This window comes from Megalops cyprinoides, chromosome 1 (assembly GCF_013368585.1).
Source record: "Megalops cyprinoides isolate fMegCyp1 chromosome 1, fMegCyp1.pri, whole genome shotgun sequence".
Lineage (NCBI taxonomy): Eukaryota > Metazoa > Chordata > Actinopteri > Elopiformes > Megalopidae > Megalops > Megalops cyprinoides.
Window position 1 is genome coordinate 30,050,248 of NC_050583.1, and position 25,762 is coordinate 30,076,009.

The window sequence follows — 25,762 nt, forward strand, 5'->3', positions numbered from 1 at the left end:
GCAACTGAATACCATCAAATGTTTCGATCAGCTATTTAATTTTTTTTCATTCATGCAAGTTGGAGGATGTCCACGTAAGTTAACTCTGTCAAAGTTTATTAGCTAATGGAATTGCCCTGCTATTTTATATATTCTTGTTCAAAAATCTACACAATTTGGGATTATTCACTTTTTCAAGAGGAGTCAAAGTTTCTGTTAGGATACATTTTCCTGAGCTACTATAACAGATGAGGCTGAAAGTATCCATCATTGTTGAATTTTGTCCATCAGCATTGATAAGCACTTCACCAGATGAATAAAGTATCACCAGAAAGACAGCATGATACAGATATATTTTCAAACCCTGTGCAAGTCAGCCAAATTTACACGCACAATGAATATTTTAGGCTATGGCCAAAACATTCATTTAAGTTTGCAATGAGTTTTGCAGTGCAGCTCTGGAATGCATAAAACAATAATTAAACATCAATAGGCCTACCTGAATATTACAGGGACATTAAATGCTAAGTCTATTTTACATCATTTGTGATGTTGTGCATCCGATAGCAGTCACCTTAAATATTATCTGCTTTGCAATGTTTAATGTATTGAATCTATCACAGTCTCTTTGATCAAATCATGCAAGGCTGTTGTAAGATGATAAAGTCATTGTCCTCCATATGTCTGAACAAGTTTCATAACCTGTTGGTCCATGTTGCAGACTGTTTGTAATAATCATAGACTGTATGCAATGTTTGGTTTCAGATAGTGCTGTTCTGTGACTGTACATGGTTGCATAAATAATAGGGTGACAGACCACATGTATAGGTGTTTTTGCCTGTCAAAATGACAAATTTCCTGTCAAAGACTGCAAAATTCAGTAAATGTGGGGTGATTGTTGGTTAAAGGAAGATATGCAGAATGTTTGCATTTAGGAACGCTGTATCAGAATATCTGCTAAATGAATGTAATGTAATGAATGATAGTGGATACTGTGGCACTTTTTTGCTCGAAGATATTATCTTTGCTGTGGAAGTTCTAGACATTCCCACTATCCCCTTTCCTTTCCTCCTCTCCATAGGCCAAATTACTGTTTTTTAAGAATGTTGCAATCGGCCATTAATTGTACAATTAGTCAGGTAAATGTGCCAATTGTTTGAACATTACTGATAATTGAGTGCCTACAGTGACTGCTGGAAGGCAGCAATTGAAATACAAATTTAAATCCCTGCGGGTCACATGGTCGAGAAGAACAGAGGGCCCTAGCCTACCTATGAAGCAAAGATGTCTTCATATAGCATGCCAAAATAAAACAATAAGTGGTGTGAGTGTATATCACCTGAAATGAGAGTGTGCATGCCTTATGCAGACCATAACTCTGTTGGTTACCTGTTGAGATCATAAAGTATGTTTATGTTCTAACTCATCCGATGCAAAAGGACTTTCTCCTCAACTGCTGTAATGTCAGTCAAGCTTCTGATTTTGTTGTTTCAGTTCTCTGGCAGTTACTTAGGCAAACAAAATCCCTGTAGTGAATTACAAAAGGAAAAATTATTTAGGTAGCAGCAAGTAGACAGCATCTACACATCAAAGCACATCTTCCACAATATACATTTTGTAATCCAGTGGGTTTGTTGAAATAACACCACTGTATGGAAATTGCTTGGTTTCTGTATAAATTATTCTAAGAAATTAGGAGGTAGTGCATAACATGGCTGGTAGCTTTGCAGGTTCATCTCCAAGATAAATGTTTTCTTCAACCAGGTTACATTTTACAATTATTTTTTTAAATTGACTGAACTAGTAAAATCTGCCTTTATAGTAATGATACGTAAACGTGCATAAACTGTGACAAATGCTAACACGTCCACAGATACTTTAACTTTCTATCTGAATATGGTCAAATTTCCAAACGTGTATTTCTCTCGTACGTTGTGGGTAAGTCTCAGTGGGATTACAGTTTCAAATAAAACAAATTCTACTGGATTCTAAATCGTTAAGTAGGGCGCTTCACACCCTTTGTTACCATTGACTTGGCAATGCAAAAATACAGCTAGTGCAGCCCCTGTCGACAGTGACTGTTGACAGCGGCGGATACTCACTTAGAACCACCATAAAATATGCCTCTACCTCCTTTTCATCGCGTTTTAATTTTTATATGAAGGACCTCAGTCTTGGGTGTGCAATGTTCTTGTAATCAAAGGAAGAGCTCGGATACCAGAGGGAAAGACTATATCGTATAGACTTCCGGATTGTTGCTGTATTTTTAGTGATTTTAAATCGATGATCATCTATTGTGGCCAGCTTTTGTAGGCACAGGCAGTCAGACCTACACGAATCGAGATACAAGGAGTACAAGCTTACCCGCGTTCTCGTAATCGTCATCACCATTAACTGTTGCATTGCAATTGCACTTTTTTAAATGAATCTTGTAAGGTAAGTGTTTTTCTCTTTTCCATCCCCAAACGAGTGAAAGTGTGTTGAACGTTGTTCAGATGATTTTATTCAGTTTCGTTTTATCAAATGAATGTGTCTTTCGTAACTGTGCTGAATGTAACATTATGGATGCATGTGAAAGCAGCATACAATCACAAACCACGTAGCTAACCAGCTGAATATCAACCAAAATCATTTTGAGTTTGACATGATTGAGAAAAACAATTCAACAGATTACGACGGTTCCCTTCTCTTTTTCTTTGTTTGAGTAAGGCATTACTCTGTTTGCATGAGCGTAGACTACGTTGAAATGCATCCTATCTGTTGCGTGTAGCTGTGTTTCAGTGATTGAAGCGATAATGAGGTGCTGCCCATCTGTAGCATTAGGAAACCTTCGTTTGAGTGGGCAGCCTTTTTCCCCTCAGAATAACTAGCTATGCGTTTGGGAGGGGATTTAAAACGGCACTGTAGACTTCTTGCGTTTTCAGGAGTTAAATATTGGAGATATACGCGACAGTATAGTTACTGGTGACGGTTTCTTTGATTTTCCTGTTCTGTTTTTAAATCTAAACAATCTGGGGCAGACGACATGGAAGTTTCTGTCTCATTATCACCTCTTTTACGTAGCCTAGTGTTAGGAGATTATGGGGATATTCGGAGTTGGGAACCGTAACGCACAAAGACTTTTGGATGTTTAAATGCCTACAAGTCTACAACATGGATTTTAAGAAGACCAAGTATGGAAGGTATGGCAAGGATCACAGTAGAATGCACTGTATATAAAGGAGCTTATAGTGACATGCCACGTTCTTGACACCTCCAGACCTAGAAAGTGAAAGAAGAGTTCACCATGTAAAACATGTGGCAACATCTGTAAGGGAAAGATTGACATGGAAGATTATGCATATGCTGTAGTGATTGTCTGTAGAATATCATATGAGAATTTGCTGGGCTTTTAGGGAAAGTTGAAATCTGGGACAGATATTTTTGGACACTGTTTCCTGTGCTTCCTAATTTCATTGTCTGTAATATTCGCTTTAATTGTATTGTATCCCCTTGGGTTTCTCACTTAGTCCTGAAGAGCATATCCTTTTCCTGCATGTTTGATTTTTGCTTTTTTTCATGATTGGCAATGTATGATTGTTGAGACATTCTTTTTTTGCTTTACTGTTTGCTGTGTTTGAGTTGACTTATTTAAAATGATAAGGTTAATGTTGTTCTAGGGCCATCATGTCTCAGGGTCTTTTTTACTTTTAATTTCCATTGTGCATGTTTTCTTTGTTTAAAATACTAGCATTGCAATGTAGTATATAGGAACATTGACCTGTATATAGAATGATGTTCATGCTGTTCTCATCTTATTTTTGTAAGTCATTTTGATTTGTAAAGATGACCACTGTATTAAAAAAAAGATTACTTAAGTCATGCTTTGGCTGTGACACTTTTACAAGACCCCTTTAAAAATAAAAGGCAAATCAAAGCAAAAATGAAGTACAGTCAACATAATATGAATTTATTATTTCTACTCACATAAAATAGACTTATTTAATAGGCGTTAATTTTGTTTGAAAACACACACACACACACACATATATATATATACATATATATATATATATATATATATATATATATATATATATATATATATATATATATATATATAATATACACACACGCACACATATATATATATATATATGTTATGTATATATGTATAGTATATAGAGCATGCATCAGTGACTAAGTGGGATCAGGGCATACATACTGAGTGTAGGGCAAGGTAGTAGAAGGATAAAGGATAAGCTGGCACAGGGGCAACATACTGCCTCTTTGACTCACTCTTGCCACTGTAACTTCATGCAATACTGTAACCTCCCTCTATAGATTCCTTACTTTCCCAAAATGTGTTCTAGAAATTTCCTCATCCATCCAGTTTTGTCTTGATTGCTGTAAATCTTGCTTCCCTGTCCTCTCTTACGGTCATTGTCTTCAGAATAGAGAATACTGCTTGTCTGCTCTTCTCTAGTCTGCTTTGGTGTGCTGTTCGCTCCTCCAGCTTCCTCTTACTGCTCAAATTAGCTTCAAAACCCAAGTTCTTGCTTACTACTATCTGCCACTTATCACTATCTGTCATTTCCGTCTGCACCCTTTCTCATCTCTTGAGTTCATCGTCTAACTTATACATCTCTTTGCTCTTCAGTGGCGGTCCTTATTCTTTCTCTTCTCTAGCTGCTGGAAATGAATCTTCTGCCAACATTAAGACTATGCAGTCTCTTATTACTTTTTGTTGTCTCCTAAAGGCATACTGCATTACACAAGCATTTCCCTACTCGTACTGCCTCCACCACTGATAGTTGAAGCATATGTCATGTGATCTACCTTTTTTGTTTTTTCGTTTGACTAGCTGTGAAAAAAAAGTGGAAAGGAAGAAATTATTTGATTTTTGGGCAGATGGGATGTCTTCAGGGTGGGCACACAATTAATGCATCTAAATTTAGTTTCATAGTTTTTTTAATTTCATAGATTTCATGTGTCTTTTTTAATTTCATAGATTTCATGTGTCAAAACCCATTATTCTAAGTCTCCCCCATACTTTTTTCCCCCTCTTCCAAACATTGTTTGTGGCATGTCTTTTGTCTGAACTGTAAATTAAATTGTATGCTGTTTGTATAACTGTGACAGGCATCCAAATGAATGAATGAAGCACGAGTTTTCAATGCTTACTAAAATGACCTATGTAACTGAGGAACGTAAAGGCTCCAATAATCTACACATTCGAGATGAAGGTGGAGAGAATGCAATAACATAACATGACCAAAGTATAAGCACCTTAATGTGTGGAATTTTCCTTCATCACTTGTTTTCCCTTAAAACAATCAGCTCATGTTCAAAGGTGATCAGCTTTTGAATCTGGAGATTTAGTAGGAAATAAGGACCTACAACAAAGCAGTGTTATACTGTATATCTCTGACCTGTGCATGATTTACAGTGAGGAGTTGAAAGGTGGGGGTGCCAGAGACTTCTGCATATTTACACCAATACAGTTACTGAACTTTGGCACGGAGCTGATGACATTTCCGAGAACTGAAGTTTGTACTTTTATCACCAATCAGAACTGTGTGTCCTTTTGTGGAGGACGTGCTGTAGTTGCTGTGGAGAGGTTTAGAAAAGCTGAGATAGCCATTTATCACTTTTATTTCTTAAAAATGGAAGAAATTTTACCCGGCCCTCAGCACTACTTTGCCTACCGGTCAGGAGCAAAAGAGGGTCGTCTCTTCATTATGGAAGTTACTTAAAAATTTTATGACAGCCTGAACAGGGATTTTCTGTTAATGAAGAGGGGCTCTAATTAAGCTGTGGTAAGCTGAGAAACATCAAATTGTTGATATGAGTTGTGAAATTAAGTGTTGTACTGGTAACTGAAAATGATAGAGGGAAATGCATTTACCTTTTTGAGAGTATCAACATTAAAAGAATTTTAATAAGGAAAATGAGTAGTGAGACTGGCCATCCATTTTTCCTTCAGACAAGCCAGGCTTTGTTTTTGTAACCAAAGAGACGTTCTCTCTGGGCTGGACAATAGGGTGAGCATGTGAAAGTATTTAAAACAGAAGGCCTCTGATGTAACTGCTCTGGAAGCTCTCTCAGATGCAGTCAGCCGCACTAATGCCCCTCTGCAAACATTTGTCCCCTTTTGGATATTTAATTTCCTTTGCACCTCAATGAAATTAGAGTTTTTATTTTTTTTTATTTTTTTAAATCGTGAACTATCACAATTCTTTGGAGTGATTGCTCAGTTAGTACCTATCATTTATGTTGATGCCCGGAAATGCCTTCAAAAAGCAGTGTTGAACTGCAGCATGCTTTCAAATTCATATTTGTATAATAGTGGTTTGGTTTCACATTAGGGAAGTAGCTCAGTAATCGTATGTGTGTGTGATGTCCATGTTAGTAAAAATAAAACAGAAACCCCTTTTTTCCCATGCATGTCAGATGTTACCTCACTGGCCATGGTGTGATGGGGATGGAATGCTTTGTAACTTGGCAACGATGAACGCAACCAAAAGGGAACACTTTTATTTTCGGAGAGAAAGGTTGTGCATACAGCCATGGTGAGCGCTCATTGGATGTGTGACAGTGCTTTGTGAGACTGTTCTTGGCTCTGTCCCCAGGCTGGATGAGATGCAGACGGAGGGGGAGCGTTCTACACTTGCTGTCCCCTCTGCTGTCGGGAGCCGGTCTTTACTGCCATCCACTCCATACCAGCTTGCCACAGCACGCCTGTGAGGACAGGAGCACACTGCAGTCATTTCCTGTCTCTTTTCATCAGTCTTCACATTAAAAGGCAGCAAATGTTGTCTGAAAGTATTTAACCCTGGTTAGAGATACCAAGAGGAGGTATTCTGGCCCCAAGCACTGACCATGGATCAGTTTCACCTTTTATTTTTCAGATAATGAAGTGGTTGAGGTAAACTGATCCTACCTCAGTTGTTAGGACAGAAAGTATGCTGGATAGCTACTTAATACAGCCGTCTGTATAACCATTTAATCAGACACTTTCATTATGCTGAAATGTCAACTTTTACTTTTTCTATCCAGTTAATAATTTGAAATGAATTCCATTCTCCTCATTGTTGTGTTAACAATTAAAATGTGCTTGTTATGTGTATTGTATTATGAACTAAAACAACAGCCTTTTTCAATGTATGCATGTAGTTTCAGGTGTCCTGACTTGATATACCGGTATTTTAAAATATATCATTGAATATGTGAGTAATGCCTGTCCATGCCCTACAGTTAGGGCTCTAATGTCACGATATCCTGTTTTAATGTGAAATTAGATTGAATAAGGTTGTCTCTGTCTCTGTGCTGCCTCTAAGAATAACTGCACACAAGCTTTGATGAATGGGCCAAAGAGACATAGAGAGGGAAAGGTGGATGAATACAGTGGTTATGTTTGCAGCTAGTTCAGCTGCTATAAATAATAATCTATTTTAGTATGACCTCGGAGCAACAACAAAAAAAAAAAAATTCTAGGCAGTGTGATCATCACAGTCGGAGAGAAAAGTTGACTTAAGAGAGAATTGACTTAAGCCAATGGTTTAATCTCGCTGTTTTATTGAGGTTCAGCAAGCTTTAGTTCGACTGCCTTCATCTTATCTTAATAAACTCCTTTTGTGTTTGATTATCTCCTCATTTGTGATTGGATGTGGTATGGTGCTAAGTGGGAGTCAGGGTGTCTCGGTGTTGTGTGAAAGCAATGAAGGGATAATCGTGCAGCAGTCAGGATCTACTTGTGTGTAGTAGGGCCATTACAGGGGTTACGCTGCGGTTTTGCTGGAACAGTGTGAGAGTACGCATGTGCCCCTGTTTGAATGCACACTTTGATTAGAGTCTCTGCTGAGTTGGACAGGGCAACCTGGCCACTGTCATCCGTGATTAGCAAACAGCTTGATAAGATAATTAACTGTAATTGCCAGCTCCAGGGGGAGCAGGCCTGTTGTGCCAGGCCAGAACAGGCTGATGAGGGCCCCTGGGATACTGGTGCCCCTGGGGCGATGGGTTCATCAGCCAGCCGGGGGCTGAATGTATTTTTGTGCATTGTTTCACTTTTGTTTTACTGCAGAAATGGTGTACGCAGTGACAGTAAATCATATGGCAGCCTCACCTTTTTTTTTTTTACCTTATATGGAGTGTTTTGCTTGGGTTACAATGTGGGAAATGGTCTGAGAAAAGTATGATATTCAGCGCAAGTATTGACTGGAATGCATTAGTACTCACCCTACCGTAAAAATGTGTAATTAATCTTAGATCAACATCAGGAATCCTGCTGCTAATGCTTTGTGAGGAGGGTGAAGAACGCTGCAACATCCTGATAGTTCTTCATTTAAGTAGTCTGTCACACAAGCAATATACTGCTTCCAGTTTCAGGCGAAAGCGATATGGCTCAATATGAGAAGCTGCCAACCTTCTTATGCTTCATTCAGGCTGTTTTGTGGGAAAATAGTTCATCATTGACCAGTAACTGATGGAGAGGATGCCATTTTACCCCCCCTAGACCACTGGGGGACCTATTCTGGAAATATTTTACCTCTGATAATAAGCTCAAGTGAGTGTGAATCATTCAGGAACATATTAGACCATTGGAAGGCCTCTGTGATGTCATTGCTAAATGACCATGTAGTGTGCTCGGTGATGAAAGTGGCAGAGTAAATCTCAGTCCAGTCTCAGTCGGACTGTCTCCTTTACAGTTTCTTTCAAACGTCACAATTTTGCATCTTATGTAAGTGACGCGGCTGTTTGGATTTGATCAATTGAATCATTCATACAGGAGTATTTTTTTGTCCACATAATCACTTGGTGTGTAATCAGGCGGTGGACAGGATTTTAAAGGCATTTTGTAGTTTCCTCTTGCCCAGTGGTGCCATTGAACATTGACAGAACACCCTCTTAAAAAAAAAAAAAGAAAATACGCACAGGGTAGTGGGGTGTACACATGCTTGGGGTGTTGGGTCTTTGCATCACCGCTCATTAAAACACTGTTCAGTCAGTGCAGTTGATGCCCTAGATTAGAAATCATCTTTCATAACAAATCCAGCGTGAGGAGCCAGTTCAGCGCAAAGGGCTGCCAAGAGCAGGAAAAACATGCCAGACTTTCTGTACCGGCGCTGCACAGCTCCGGGGTCACGTGCCCAGATCATCACTGTCTGTCGGCAGTAACGGACCGCTTTTCTGTGGCGTGCTGAGCAGAACATGCTGATGTGAGATGCACTGTCACTTCCTTCAATTGCAAGCTCAAGATTTGATCCTCTTCTTTTCACTACCCAGGCCAGTGTCAGTGGTTTATCGATAATAATGGATTTCTGTTTGGCTTAGACCCACCCTAGCTTGTTTGATTAATTGAAACATCCCTTAATCTGTCTGATTCTATTTTGCGTAAAGCTGTGAACATACACCTTCAGGTTCAGTGCTGCAGGCTTTGAGGGTCTGACTGATGGAGCTGAAATTTCTCTCCCCTGAAGCAGCTTGTCAAACAGCGCTGTTCAGAGCTCAACTCTCGGTTTATGTGGGCAGTTCTTGTATCCTGCTATTAATAGAAAGCTGAATTGGTGTCAGCAGTTAAATTAGGGACATCTGAGTAAAAGTGCAACTATAATAAGAGAGGGCTGCAGCCCAGTTCTTTGTGTGCCAGTTTAGTGAACACAGCTAGCATGCCTGGTGCTATAGGTTACAAATTTAAGCCAGACAGCACTGGATAAAAATTATTCAATACCTCTTAGAGCATAGCTCCACTGTAATTTGTTTTGCATATAACTGTTAATTGCTGTGATTACATTCTGAGTCTATACATCTGTATTCAGAATAAGGACTGAGGTTTAAATGGGTCAGAATTGGTCTTTTTCACTTGAAATGTTTCTGTTGGCTAGGGGACTTATGATTATGGGGGATTGTGCCGTAATATGATGAACAAAAGTAATGAGCTCAGTCATTTATTTTTAATTAGTTTATAATGAAGTAGAAAACTATTGAGGATTGGCAAAACTGTGTAATTACTGTAAGTTCACATAGCGCTTCAGTCATTGTAGAGCAGAGCAAAATGCCACACAAATCAAATGGGTTCCCAGCTACCTCAGAAAGACTGAGGAGGTCTTGGCAGATTTCAGAGCTGCAGGTGCTATACATGTGAATCTTTTTATATGTTCACCCAAAGATTTTCTTGTGCTGGATATCAGCTTCAGTTACTACTGTGTGCAGTGCAGTGGTGGGCTGGTTTGTTGTTATTGCAGCTTCTAGTACTGCTATTTGTAGTAATGACAGTGGGATAATTACAATAACAATGCATCAAGATTTATATATAATAAAAGATAAACATGCACTGCTGGTTTATACCACTTTATTAAGCTGTGTTTGTTGCCCGAGTCTCGCCAGTGCCTTTGCTTTGTTTAATTAGTGTAATACACGGATGATTGTTTTTGCTCTTTGGACACCTGGAGCCTGGATCTATGTATTCTTTAATGACGCTCACATTTTAAGGCTTTATTATTTAATACCCTGTTATGCTCAGGCTTTTCAGTCAGCACAGATTCAGTGTATTGTCTGAATCATTTACATTACATAATTTACATTTACATCGCGCACCTCCTCAACTGGCATCAGCTGGCATGTCCTGCAACTTTTAAAAGCCTGGAGCTTTACCTATTATAAATAATGCCCTTAGTGTATAGAAGTGCTGTGTGTAAGCCAGCACATTTACCTTTATTATTCAAAAATATGTTAAAATAACACTTGTGTCCAGTGCCTGTTTCCCCTACAGGTGGGATGTAGTTAAAAGGGTTTTTTATTTCTAAAAGGTTTTCTTGCTGCTGTCCTCTTATGGGCATGATTGCTGGTGCCCCGCCCTGTTCTTCTCTTCAGCCATAAAGCATGTGCTCCTTATAATTGTGAAATCTGCAAGTAACATTATTATGGGGAATGAATAAACAGGGTGTCGTACATACATTTATGTTTCTGTGATAGCTGTTAACATGGCATTGCAGTTTGTTTTGTACATAATTTAATACAATAGGTGAAATAAAATGATCCATACCTCACCATAAAAGCAATATTGATTTTGATATTTGATGGAGCTATGTAAAGAAAGAGAGGAATCTTACAAAACATGAAGTCATAACAGACCCATATATGTGCTCCTTTTTATGTGACCAGTGGGATGTGGGTTTGTAGATGATCAGAATGTCTCATTTTACTAGATCGACTGTGTTGATAGTGTCAATCAATATACTGCAGTGAATAAAATGTATATCTGCGTCTATGCGTGTGCGTGTGTCTGTGTATTAAATGGGAACATTTTGTGTATGTAAGACATGTCCAGTATACGTTCATCTGCATCTTCCTGACATGAATGTTTTAATTTGATCATAGAGAAAAAATGAGTTTTGGTGTGGAAAAACACAATCCCCCAGCCTCAGGTTGCCATGGCTACAGTGACATCATCACTCTAGCTCTTATGCTTCAGCTGCTGGATATATGTGGTGTAAAAAACCTCAGATTCCAGGCTGGATTGGGTTGTAGTTGCCAGCTGTTGCCAGGCAACCACAAAGTACAGCTACATGCAATAACGTGATATGGATTAGAATGACTTTCAAGAGGTACAGGATAAATTCCAGTGTTCAGATGACACAAGCCAGTGTTGGGGGGAAAAAATGAAATCACGTTGCTTGGACTGAATAAATGCACAGTAGCGCTGAACGTGTGTATTCGCATTTTATTGCAGTGCTTTATTTAGCCTCCATGTTTAAATGAAAGGAGGCAGTCATTTTCAGTGCACATCCCCCACCTGTGTCGTTCTTCAATGATTTATCAGAAGGCTTTGTTTGTCAGTTGGTCCGTTGGGAGCAGGTTGAGTCAGAGAGTCATTAGATTGATTGGAATACCTGACAGCTCTCTGTGTAGATGCCTGATCAGTTGGGGAAACTGCCCCCCTGACTCTTCCCTCAGCATCGCGTCACACATGGACCGCCAGACCAAACGCAGATGCATACTCGGTGGAATACATCATTTTGTCGGGGAGCTAAACATACTCATTTACTGTCAGAATTAAACCTCTGATCTTTGAAGATTTGCTCAGTTGATTCAAGCCATCATGCAAGCTAACATCCTTTGTAAAGTGTCTCATTGTTTCAAGCAGGGTTATTTGACTGATTTCCAGTTTGCACATAAATATTGCATGGGAGTTATTGCGGCAGGAAGGCTGTGCTCCGCTTGTCTCTGAGATTGCCACCACTGCCATCTGTCTTGTCCTGCTAAGTAGGAGTAATGTTGGCTGTATATAGCAAGGAAAATGAAAGGGAGAGAACCAACGTAAATGTCGTGTAACAAAGCAGAAGTGAGACCCCAGTAATGTTTTTTTTTTCCCCTCATGTTTTCATAATAGTTTTGCCTTATTGCATGGAAAGAAATGTGTTTCAAATGTCCAGTTAACATGCTGTTCAGGAATGAATGGCATATTTAGCTTCTGTCACTTGCCAGCATAGAGGTGAAAATAGGTTTAACAATCTGTTGTTGTACTGTACACTTTCCGGATTCTTTGAAATTACAGATCCTTTAGTCTGAATATGATAAAACGTCTTAATATTTTGTGGAAAATTAATGCAAGTGTTAAGAGGTAATATTTTCACCTAAAATGTGTTCCTTTAGTAGGGTGTAATGCAGATGTTGAACTGTTTGTCCTTAATCACATGCCATGAAAAAGCAGCTGCAGAAGGAGCAGTAGACGACTGTCTCAGGCTTTCCTGCTGATTGAGAGTGAAAATGCTTTGTTACCACAGTTTATGATGCCACAAACCCCCCAGAGGTGAGGCAGAGTTTATGTGAAACCACACATGTTTGAGAACATTAACGTGAATGCTTTTTTTGCATTTTCTTTTCAGATTTATGAATAACAGAGTTCCACCCAACAAAAGATATCAACCAACAGAGTACGAACATGCAGCCAACTGCGCCACACATGCGGTGAGTGCGCCCTTATTTAGCCTGCACCTTTAACTTCAGGTGAATTTCATCCAGTCTGTAATCTACTGAAGTTTACAGTACAGCTGCACTCACAGAGTCTGCAGTAACTTAAACACCACAACCAAGAAAGACGGGAAAAGACATAGCTCAAGCACACAGACACAGAAGAGCGGAAGGAAGTGGTGCCGTGTGGGGGTCAGGGTAGCCTAGAGGCGAGGGGGGTGGGGAGACTTCCTTTAGATGGTGGGTTCACAGTTCCAAACTGTGTAGAAAAACAGTTTTCCTTTGCTGCACATTTAAGTCTTATCCTATAATTATCTTAGTCCTGAAAAGAGTTATTTTTGTTTTGTTTTAAAATTCATTTTCAGCCAGTTTCTGCTGTTTTTTTGTCCTTGCTCTCTTTGGGCAGTTTGTCACATTCTTTCTCAGCCGTCTTATTTACGAGTCTGCCTGTGGGTGTCCTGCTGTGCTGCTGTTGGTCAGATAACATCCTGTGCAGAACCTCGCTGCGTGTTATTGAAGCACATCTGGTATGCTGTTTAACAGCGGGGAGGAGTGGAAGTGTGGAAACGTGACCATGAGCAACACCCTCTGTGGTGTCGGGATTAATATCTGAGCATCACTGCTGTGTGTCATAGAAATCGACCATGTAATGTGAAGAATGCAGACAAAAAAGACATTTATCGTATGGCACTGACCATTGACAGTCACCATACATGGTGCTGTTCCAGTAATTTTAGGGAATTTTATTCTGTCAATCCCCTCTGAGTTTGAACTATAATACAAGTGGCTGTGAAGACTGATCAGTATGAGGCACAATACATACATAGAAGAAGCAAATCTATTCAATGATCAATGAAGCTCTGAGTATGGAGGCAATGTGTTGTTTGATTATGGGGGCCAGAGAGCTTTCAGATTGGATCACCTACATTTGTAGATTAAATTCCTGTTTTTCCCCACTTCACTCATAATGCAGATTTAATGCTTTACTTCTGGGTTTATGGAAGTGTTTGACTATTGTGAGATGAGCTATAGTAGATACATATAGCATTTTCACCATGAGTTCCTCTGAATTGCTGTAAATGTTCAATGTTCTGCCGTTACACAGCTCTGGATAATACCCAGCATCATCGGCAGCTCCCTCCTGCACTTCCTGTCTGATGACCAATGGGAGACGATCTCCGCCTGGATCTATGGCTTCGGGTTGTCCGGCCTTTTCATCGTGTCTACGGTGTTCCATACAATCTCCTGGAAAAAGAGTCATCTCCGGTAGGTATCTCCAAAGGGGACAGGGACCGGCCAGAGTGTTTTACCTCAAACCAGTGTGACTAGATGGATGTAGTCAGTTGCAGTATAATTGTCTCCGTTTAGCATGTGTGCTGTTACACTGACCTTACTTGCGTTGTAAGTTGTAAGTTGCGTTGTGACTGTGCACCTTCTTTAAAATTGTGTCAGTTTATTGCTTGGATGAATCTGCTGGGGTGACGACATTTGGTCATACTCATGAATGTTCCCAGTAACTCCAAATATACATCTGTTCTTTTTTTTCAAAAGGATTTATGATATTATGATATTAGTCAACGTCTTAGCATCTCATTCACTTCCATTTATAACATATTAAATGCATTGTGTAATTAAGTTAGATCTCATTTCAGACAGACGTTTGTATACAAAATGCAGTAATGACTATTGTTTGGGAGCGATAAACAGAATATTTGTTTACATTTTCCTATATTAGAATCAAACTAAATGAAGTTGAGTACACATCTGTGTGAACCTAGATATACAGACCTGTATTTCATGTTGTGTGGCTGGGTTTACAGTTTCAGTTTATTCCAGTCTCAGGTTTCTGATATCAACAGCCCTCTATTGCCATGTTGCATAATTGTTTTTGGCACCGAGTTCCCAGTAATAAAAAGAAAGATACCCTCAGTATCTTTAAATATGCACCCCCCTAATGGATCTTATAGTAGCCAGATCCCAGCATGCTAACCTGGTGTCGGAAATCTGGGTGCTACACACAGACTTTGCTTGCTTTGCCTCCTGTTTGAAGGTATTTGCTAGAAGCTCTCAACAGTGTCCATTAATAGGCCATCTCATTAAAACAGCTTCACCTCCCTCAGGGAGAAATTTGCACTTCTACTTGGTTACTCACTCCCACTGCAATTAAAACATATCTGATAGTTTAAAAAGCCTCCTGTTATGAAAGGAACTCATATTTTAAATGTTAATGCAAACTGTCAGTTTTTTGGTGGAAAAGTTGGGTGCTTCTCATCATTCATCAGGAATCAGTGCAATACTTATTTCTTCTCTCCAGTGGCAAACATTTTTACTAGACAAGGCAGAACTCCTAACATGTGTGTTTGGATGTAGCTGCTTTTTTTCCTAATTTCCCCGTGTTATAATGTTAGGCTTCATTGATTTATTGACAAGTTACTTTAAGATAACATATTGTCTCTGCCCCAGGTGGCAGAGGTTCATTATTGACATAACACTAAAAATAGGCTTTTGCATATAATTTTAACTTAAACGTCATTACCAGATACTGTGTCTCTTTATGCTTTCTTATCATTATGGATAAGGTCATGAAACCATATACAAATGGAGAAATCACTTCTGAATGCATTCAGTTTGTGAAACAAATGTTTCATGTGAGCCTTGGATAGACAGTCACAAACCAAAGACACTCTGAAAAGGATGCTTTCTGAATAAGAGCTTCCATTCTGTGATGGTGGTAAGAGTTCTTGAGATCCCTTATGGTTCCTGAGTGCTGATGCTTGTATGGATTTATGGAGCTGTTTATTTTCCCCCTCCATGCAGCAGAGAGAGAGAGAGAGAGAGACAGAGAGAGAGAGAGAGAGAGAGAGAGAAGGGAGTGGAAGAATGACGTGAAAGCATGTATGTCTCACTCCATATCTGCTAAATCTTTAATTTATATACAGTATATATAAGTTGTGTAACTTATTACTATCTTTTTAAATACCATGGCCACATTTTTGCTGTTGTTCAGACATTAACCACTTCCATTTTACATGCATATAGCAGATATCCAGTGTGGAAATCAAGCAACACTTGCTCACAGAACCTAAGCCTACAGAAATGTTATTTATTTTTATAAACATATCACAGATGTACAACATGAATATCTAACATGAATGACTATAGGCAATTTAAAAATTCTATGATAACCCTGCAAATGACATTTACCACCGTTACTTTTTCTTTTGTTTGTTTTGGCAAGCCCATACCTTCACAGTGAACCACAAGAGAGCGATCATGAATGGGACTAAAGGCCGTAAACTATAGACTGTAGTTTGCTCCAAGTGTGTCAGATGTCTCTTGCGTCATTCCATTATTAGCTGAGTATTTTTGTAGGATCTTTGCAGTAACTTGCATTTCATACGTAGCCTTTTTTGTAATGCTTTTAACACTTTGATAACTTTCATTTTAGTTTCAGAACACATGGTCATTGGTTCATCTGTCTATGCTGTTTGTCTGAATCAATGCTTTTTGTTTTAATACGCCATAAAATTCACACACTGACTGGGATTTGACATGTTTTCAAAAGTTAATAGTTACTATGTAAAATCCATGTGGAAGAAATGTGTTGTTGGCATTTGTGCTCAAAGACATGAATGGAAATATTTCCATAGTTACATTCTGTTTGTTTGTACCTGTTAAAGTAATTAGTAATAGGTGGAGGTGACACTTATTTCATTAAAGCTGATTTCATTTTTTCTATCTGTTCCTTACTACAAAACATTGAAAAGTGAGTTGAACGACCAATTATACTTAAATCATTTGAGGTAGCTACTATAAATATCTTAAAATGGCAGATACTAACAAAAATATTTGAAAGACTGTTCTCTTTATTTCCCCAAATACGGATGTCAGATTGAGATTAGTCTTCAGTTGACAGCTCAATTATCCAAATGTAAATTAATGAAAGCCAGCTCATTAAAAAAAAATGTACAAAGTAGTTGTAGATTAAAGTGTGTCTAGCATGGAACTTTAGGCTGAACCTCACTGTTTCTCCTCTTGTGATTAAGTTTATTGTGGGAAGTGCAGTCATTAGGCCAGTCATTTTGCCTGTCTCTGAGCTTGTCAGTGCACAGTGTTTCTCTTCAGTCTCCCAGAGGAATGAGCACTGGCCTGTCCTCGGCCAAGCGTTTTTCCCTATGACGACAATCTCTGTAACCACGCATAATTAGTTCTGTGTGTCCTTACAATTCATCAAATTTATCCCCACCGAGGGCTGTCTTTTGGAGTCTTTGGTGACGCTGGTTGGTGCTCTGCGTCGGTTTCAGATTGTGCTGCACGATTGTTTGCTGTTGCTTCCATTCATCAGTTGCTGATCAGGCAAATTGCTGTCATACCCTGAAGTGTATGATGTGGTAAATGATCTAAGTGGAAAATGAAATTATTGCCATTAGCCACAGTAGTTAGAAAGATGGACCTCTTATCAGACAGCTGCTTCACTGTATCCTTGATGGGACAGTGCTGATGAATTCTTAACCTGCATTGCTTTAGTGCATATCCAGCAAGAACTACAAAGAGGTAATATCATCACCTAAGATGGTTAATGTATCTCAGGGGTTGGGTAAGGTTAAGGGCATCTGACAGACAAATGGAACCTTATCGCGAACATAATTGCAGTAACTGTTACAAGTCGTGAATGACACAGAGTTGGCACAGGATCCACCCAGTTCACTCAGATTAGACAGCAAATTAAGCCAACTGTATTTAGTTGTTGTTTTAAGTGTAGAAAGTGTTACCTTATAATGAACGAAGCCAATCATGCTTAAACCTGGGTTTGTGTCAATGTCAAGATCAGTGTGGTTATAGGGTGTCAGCGAAGCAATCATCAGGAATGGTAGAGCAGTAGAGCAGTTGGGAGCAGTCCTTCTTTGGAGCCTTGGACAGCCTTTTCTCTCTCTCTCTTTCTTATTGTGACAGGACAGTCGAGCACTGTTTCCACATGTGCGACAGGATGGTGATCTACTTTTTCATTGCAGCCTCCTACGCCCCCTGGTGAGTGCAGACTGTATGTGTGCCAGAGGACAATACCCATATACAGCTCTATGAATACAGCCCGGTCTGTCTGAGTGGCCTCCTTGCATGCTCTCTGCTTAGATCACTTTCACCTGAAGTCACATGTCTGAAACCATTCCCTCCCACATTCACTAAGGTTTTTCTGGGACAATAGCTGGAAAATGTGGAACTGGAGCACACAATTCTGACCTTCAGACGTTTACAATCATGTTAAACAGATCATAGCACACTGAAACAGCATGCATTGCATTGTGATTTTTTTAGGTCAAATGTTTTAACTCATGCTTCTCCTTACCATGATAACATTGTTTTCTCACTCTTAATTTCCATGTTTAGGGCTTTCACTGATGAACCAACTTAATGCTTCTTTTGAGGAAACCTGAAATAAAGTAGTTAGCGGGCCACAATGTTATTTATTGCAATCCACATTGTGATCCAGTGAGTCTCTAAGAAAACAGGATAAAATGGAAGTTTTAATGACATTGATTTTGGGATTATTCATGAATGTAATACTCCAATTATTGTCTGTATTTGAGCAGAACTGCTGCTGGGAATGAAAAATTCTTTTAGGAATGCTTTTTTATCCAGCAGCAGTCAATATTTAGAAATTTAATCTTATCACTCATTACTGTAAACATTGTCAAAAATCCTTTTATGCTCTTCCTATCCATTATATTGAAACAAGTTGGTCCATTAATTGAGTTATTCCATGTTGCTGGAGTTTGATATTTTTAAGATCCATCAATGAAGTCTTTGATCCAGAATGCCTCTCCACTAAAAAGGAATGCACAAAAATATTGCTCTATTTTTAACACATTTTGAGCTCTAATCCATTGTAGAGTTTTGTTTACTAAAAGTGTGACCATTCCAAGAGTTTTTCACACTGTGTTGCCAGGAAACACTTGCTGACATGAAAGACATAATATGCCCATGCTTTGTATTTATGTTATAAAACTAATTATTTGCAATATTAAAAATACTACAGTTTTCTTCCTGTTCCCAGTCTTGCTCTCTGCTGCATGACCGTTTCTAAAATGCAGAGCTACGTGTCTTTCCCAGGCTGAACCTGAGGGAGCTGGGGCCGTGGGCCTGCCACATGAGGTGGATCATCTGGATCATGGCGAGCGTGGGCACTGCGTACGTGTTCTTCTTCCACGAGAGGTACGTGCTGGATCAAGGGCTCCGCTCTGGGGTCACACCCATGTGCACGTCAGCAGCCAGCACACCCAGACTTCAGACCTTTGTCTGGTCAGGATGTCCTCAGGGGACCCTTATGTTTTACCATCTTTAAACAACAGGAAACAGGGCATGGCATAAGCAGGTCAATTACATATGCATGTCCTGTGGCATATGAAGAGACATTTATTTCAATGTATTGATTTCTTTATGAATGAGAGAGAGAGAGCGTAAAGGACACCAGTTTCCGCTATTGCATCCAACATGTAGGAAATGCATAATTCATCGCCTAGTATCTGTAATGCACATAAAACATGCCCCCTGGTGGTGATGGAACTTACCGCAAATTAGGAAGTCTTAGAATAAATGTGTCTGTGAAATATACCGTTGGATCAGATTTGATTTAATTCAGAATGTTGGGAAGCATACAGTGTATCACAGATCTTTCGGGCTCATGTTGACAGCACTTTCAACAGTCAGTATTTATGAATACAACATGGGGTTTATCTGAATGGTTTCTAAAGACAATATCTGTATCTGTATTTTTCTGAGTAGCCTAGTCTTTTACCCTTTTAAACTATCACCAATACTTGTGAAATTCTGACTGGCAGTACTATTGGTTGATCAAGGGTGTAAAGCACAGCAGGTGAGTTGGCATCTAAACATGATTTCTTTGTTATTTCTCAGGTACAAGATTGTTGAGCTTATATGCTACACAGTCATGGGTGTCTTTCCTGCATTAGTGATCCTCTCAATGGTAAGAAACACTGACATGTGTTCAGCAGTGCTCAATAGTGTTCAGCAGTGTTTAGCAGTGTGCTGGAGAAAACCCCCACAGGCAGAGAAGCAGCCCACTGCAGCTTGTCTTGGAGCTGTAATTGGCAGACAGCAAGATGGCTGTCATCAAAGCTGCCAGCACTGCTGTAGAACAGCAACACCTTCATAGTATGATAATGGTGAAGGCACTAAAATACACTGGGACATAGAATTAAAGCTATTGGAGCTGTAGTTGTGAAAAAATGAATATTGTACTCATTATTTTATAATAGTTAAAATGTGACTGACCATAAATTTGAATTAAACTGAAAACAAAGGGTAAATGTGAGACTGTGTTTCTTGCAGTCCCAGTATTTTCCCCATTTTTTAAAAGATCATTGATGTGGAAAAAGGAGATTGTGCTTATGTTGCCTCTGGGAACAGTTCTAATAAGAGGAGAGAAGAGCGATTCCCAGTAGTGGTGTTAAATGCAAGTGTTAACACGCGGTGTTGCTCTGTGACTGTTACAGGCGGACAGAGATGGCCTATTTGAGCTGATTGTGGGTGGCATGTTCTACTGCCTGGGCATGTTGTTCTTCAAGAGCGACGGCCTCATCCCGTTTGCCCATGCCATCTGGCACCTCTTTGTGGCCATAGGAGCCGGCATCCATTACTATGCTATCTGGAGGTATCTCTACACAACGGGGACCAGTGAGATGAAGACGTCCAGATGACACACAAGGACCACATGACCCTGACTATAGCCCCTCTCTGAGCCCCTCAAACACCAGGCTGAGAGAGAGAAAGAGAGAAGGGTCTCTTGAGAAGTGTCTCCAACTGGTCTCGTTACACCCATTCATTCATTTTTCTTCTCATGATGATGTCATGTCTGCTTGCAGAATGTCGCTGAACAGTTTCAGTCAGTATTGGGCATACAGCAGGCTGAAACAATATTTCAAAACAGAAAAGAAATGAGGTTGCCTTGCATATTGATGTTTTGATCTATTATTCAGCAAAGGTGGTGTCCATCATATTTCAATCTTCCTTTTTGATATTAAAGGGTTTACCTTGGAGCATTGAAAAACAAGTTAGAGGTTACTAAAGCATTTCCAAGAGCAGAAATAGTGTTCTACTTGTGATGCTCTCTATAGTCTGCAGTGTTTACAACTAAGATTTATGCAAGACAAACCGAGTCTTGCAAAGTATCATTGTGTTTATTTTAATTTGTGATTCTGTTGAATCCTAGGTGCCACTTAATGTAAAGGGGAATTACATCCAAAATCTTTCAGATAACATGTAGAATCACTTAAGATTTGTTACTCATTCCAGTTAGGGGGAAACTGGTAATTGTGAATTTTCTGACATCAGTATTTTGTGGGCACAGATTTCAAGTTTCGGCCTTGCCTCGCTAAAAGATGGATTATTTTGGTAGTCTGGGCTCGAATTCCAAAAGGATTTATTGTACTGTAGACCAAAAGGCTGTGACATGATCAGAATGCAGTAATGTATAGTTGGTATCTGGGTGAAGTATACAAAGTAGCACATCCGCTAATGTGAGGTCTTTTGGTTTTGTTGGAGTTCCCCCTTATGACTACATATGTTCAATGCGGATTGAAGATTGAAGAAGCTGAAAGATTTTAATTTAACAGCGCTGAATCACCTAACATCTTCTGAACGTCTGCTTGAAACGTGAAATCCTCTTTTGTTTATTAATGAACAACAATTGGATGCGATCTGTGTTTTTGAAATTCAAAAAGTATTCATGTCAGAAGTATTTTTTCTTTTTTTGTTTGAAAATTATTCGAGTACATGAACCCACAAATGTCAGTTACAGACGTGCCGTGTACTGTTCCTTTTTGGGTTTTTTTCCCAGATAATGTTTTGCTCTGTCACTTGGTTTCTGAATGTGTACATGCAAACATGAACCTGACAAACCTCAGCAAAACACAGAGCTGCTCAGATATCCACCGTAGTGTCTGTTCTACAGTGTAACACTCTGAAGTAACAGATGAGTATTGTCTTTTTGTCAGGTGTGTCAGCACATCAAAGAGGTATATCAAAGGGACTTTAACCTTAAAGAGTAGCATGCATTGTACACTCTCAGCTGTGTGCAAAGTGATAGTAACACACTGAGGTAAAAGGATTGACACTTCTTTGTTTGTTCATTTTAAACTACAAGTGTGAGTTGAACTGCATTGGGTATGATATGGCCAAGAACCCAAGAACTATATGTTGTAGGGAGCCTATTGTGACAGTGATGAAAAATCCTTTGAAAACTTGAAATCATTCCAAGGCCCTATTAGGCCTGCAGGCACTGGAGCTCATGCTAGCCACTAACAGTACTGTATACATTCCTGTAAGTCTGGGTGCTCTGTTCTCTCCTTCGGCTTACATTTTTGGTCTTAGCTACAAAAACATCTATATGCTTATAAGCACCATGTAAGTTCATTTTGCTTAGTTTCTGCATTTAAAGTATTATTTCTGTTATGGCTATGGTAGAATAAGACCTTGTTCAGACAGTTAACTGAAAGTGGACCTTTTCTAGGTATTGTGGTCATGAATAGCCTGTACACTATGGTGGGTTTCTAATTTCCCTCCAGAAATGAACATGTTCCATGTTCATTGAAGTGCCCATCTTGTATGTTCACAGTGCTCACTCTGAAATGATGTACTGCATGTCACTTACTTGTCATTTTCTAATGTCTGTGGTGCAGCACGCACATTGAATCAACATTCAATTGTTTTTGTTTTCTGTTTTGTGTACTAATCGTTTCATTAATTTGCTTACTCGCTGCATGACAATGTCTTCATTGGATTGATCTCACAGGGTTCAAATAATTCATGACAGAAGGTCCTCAACAGGATAGTGGTATAGATAAGTCAGATCTTCTGAATACTTCCATTAACTGAACAATACACTGCCAAGCTTCAAAAAGAGAAGCTACATTTACATTCACAATGATCGAAAGAAAGCAGAAATATATGAATGTAAAAACTGAGTTTTTAATTTTTAAATTCCAATGAGTTCTTTCAGCAACCCTGATGAAAACATCCCATACCTCCTTAGCCACAGAAATGGCATTGCACAGTACACTTCATGTGATCTGGAAATGTCAAAATGAAAATGGTGTGGAGTTAGACCTTTCTTAAATTTTCCTTTGAAATTGGTGGTCTCACACGAATGGCTTCACTGTGTAACATTTTGGCTGCATTCCATTGTTTTCTCACATGACTAGAATAGTATTACTGTCTCATTAAGAATGCAGAGGAAATTCCACAATGTATTTATACTGATTCATAACAGAGCATAATTTATGTTTAACAGTTCTAGACTGCTTTTCTAATGTAAGGCTGATTTTTACTAAATGTTCACCAACTATTTGAACTCATCTGTCAATTTAAGGATGCTTAAGAAACAGCACTGCTTTAGTTCTTTGATTTCAGTAGTATGTTTACCTAGTGAAGGGGTTTCTAGTGCAGTATAAAATGATACTGTAAGTTCTAGAATGCATCAAACTATGAAGTTGAACCAGCCTTAGGAGTTCATTGTTTGAATAGAATTGCACTGAAAGTTAAGAGCTTTCCTCTTTATTAAGAGGAAACAAAATTAAGTCTTACACAGAATGTTACTCAAAGCATTTCAATCAAACGTACATTTTATCAGTTTATGACCAACATGCCTACATCTAATGCTGTAACAGAAATGAACCATGGGAAGTTCCTTCTCCTAGCAAAACAGAACACTCATTGAAAAATAAAATTCCAGACTGATTCCTTGTCGTCATGAGAGGGACAATGAATGGGAAAGCAATGGCAATTTCCTCTTTTCCTTATCTGTTTATGTTACATCATAAATTTAATTATTTATGAATTGTTCTACATTCCCTTTTGAAAAGGAAACCAAGATGTTAATGTATTATTGCATTTTTACATTCATAATTAGGCACCCATCCTTCTTTCAGGTTGATTTTAATATGTAAGTATTTCCAACTTTTCAAGAGCACCACAGGGTGTATTAAAATTTCCAAAACCATGAGCAATGAGCAAATATACATGAAATATGGCCATTTTAATAAAATTCTAACCACTTGCAAGATGAAAACTTTCAAAGTCAGTCTTATTACAAAAATGGTGCAATCTTAGATTAGACCTCATTATTTTCCACAAGACAGTGTTTCACAAAAAAAAAAAACAAAAAAAAAAAAAATATATATATATATATTACTTGTGTAGTATCTTCAGACACCACACTTTGAAGTGTGCTGATATTACACCAAAAGCAAGCTCAAGTTTTCCCAGACTTTTGCCACAAATTCAGGCCTTAACTCAGAATGTAGACTGTGTGTATTTATATTTGAGGCTTTTGGTGCCATAGCTCTTAATATAATTAAATTAAATAGATTACTACTGAGGTAAAGGTTAACTATCCAGAGATTTATTTACATATTCTTCTAGAAAAGTTCACAAAAATCATTCTGACAGGTTGGGCTCAGTTTGGATGTGTTTTGGACCAAACCTATAATACTTCATTTATAATGACTAGTTGAAATCCACCACAAACTTGCCTTCATTGATTATAATTAATGTAACTGAAAAACAGAGGAAAAACTACAGTGAGGCATGCAATGGTTAAGTTTTTCTGCAAATGTGTATCCTGTTCTAATGGGGTTTTGCTTTGTGCAAGGTGCTCCCCTAATTAGTTTTTGTTTGTTTTCTTTATGGGCACACCCAAGTGCTAGTGAACTTCCTAAAGATGTTAACATAATTTTTGCAGATTAGCACCCCTGATATTCCTGTGTGTGATGGGTCTGGGGTGTGAAGTGAAATAGATGGCAGTTCACTTGCACTGATAAAACACTCTTCAGCTATAGTGCTCCCAATGCCCCTAGTTCTGTTTTTTTTTATCATAACCACACTGCCTATAACTTTCAAAATGATGTTTTTCTAATGTACATAGGAATGGCGACTTTGTATCTCTGTAGTTTTTAATACTGTGACTATAATGTACTATTCTGTGGAGCTCGCCATGGTCTTAAAGCTGTAACCGGTGGCTTTTACTGTGAGGTTTGCGAATGTTATCTTGAGTGTCGTTTTCAAACCGACGACTGTAATTTTCGTGGTAATTCTTGTATTTTATATGTTTTATTGTTATTTAATAACAATCATTTATAACAATTTCCTGTGCACTGTGACTTTTGGGGTTGGGTTTACTTTTTTTTTCCCAAACACAAAGCAGAAACATACGCCTCATCCAATCTTAGATTTTCACAGGAACGCTGGGATTGCTTGTGAAGTGTCATAACAATTCACATGCACGGGTGCTGGTCACAGGTACTCTTTTCTTTGTTGTAGTTACTAAAATTGTCACTCGTACACTGCTTTTTTCATTCACGAGACACTGACTCTGTAGCTAGTTTCCACTTACGTGTGCACCTGTTAGCCTATTCAACTGACAGTGGCATTTCTCCAGGTGCACTACCGTCTGCATTTTTGCTCGCGCCGCATTTACAGAAAAAGACCGTTCTCACCTGGCCATTGCGTCATCTTTATATGTCCAGCTGCTCCTTTTTAATGCTGTGCAACATTATGTAATTTCAAATCATTCATTCATATTTCATATTCCAGCGTTGAAACAATTAGTATTTATTAGCCAGCAGTAGGGAAAAAATACGTCGATGTGTCACTAGGATCAGGTAATGGGCACAGTTTTTTTCTGTGATAGGCTATGCACACCGTCAGCTGCGACAAATCGGGTGTTTCTTTATTGTGACAACATAGTTGCTTTCCATAACAGTTTAAATTCATCGTTGACCTCACGCTGACTGCGACCTCAGTGTAACAGCATATT

The 25,762-nt window shown here is 38.8% G+C and overlaps 1 protein-coding gene across 4 annotated transcripts; it reads left to right on the plus strand.

Moving 5' to 3' along the window:
* Positions 1-2,098: 2,098 nt before the first annotated feature.
* On the plus strand, positions 2,099-24,058 carry LOC118780441 (monocyte to macrophage differentiation factor 2-like). 4 transcript variants are annotated; one of them, XM_036532913.1, is made up of 8 exons: positions 5,549-5,777; positions 6,591-6,701; positions 12,849-12,930; positions 14,039-14,199; positions 17,887-17,961; positions 19,042-19,143; positions 19,846-19,915; positions 20,445-24,058. In XM_036532913.1, the coding sequence occupies exons 2-8, from the start codon at positions 6,601-6,603 to the stop codon at positions 20,646-20,648; spliced, it is 795 nt and encodes a 264-aa protein (XP_036388806.1). In that variant the 5' UTR covers positions 5,549-5,777; positions 6,591-6,600; the 3' UTR covers positions 20,649-24,058. The 4 variants fall into 4 exon arrangements, with proteins under 4 accessions (XP_036388824.1, XP_036388815.1, XP_036388806.1 ...); XM_036532931.1 differs by lacking the exons at positions 5,549-5,777; positions 6,591-6,701 and adding an exon at positions 2,099-2,415; XM_036532922.1 differs by lacking the exons at positions 5,549-5,777; positions 6,591-6,701 and adding an exon at positions 2,865-3,161.
* Positions 24,059-25,762: the final 1,704 nt, after the last annotated feature.

Excerpts from the sequence above, each read along its gene's own strand:
- LOC118780441 (XM_036532913.1), top strand. The coding sequence starts at position 6,601 with ATGCAGACGGAGGGGGAGCGTTCTACACTTGCTGTCCCCTCTGCTGTC. Across the intron at positions 6,702-12,848 it reads CAGCTTGCCACAGCACGCCT|ATTTATGAATAACAGAGTTC; the intron begins GTGAGGACAGGA and ends TTTTCTTTTCAG. Across the intron at positions 14,200-17,886 it reads TGGAAAAAGAGTCATCTCCG|GACAGTCGAGCACTGTTTCC; the intron begins GTAGGTATCTCC and ends TTATTGTGACAG.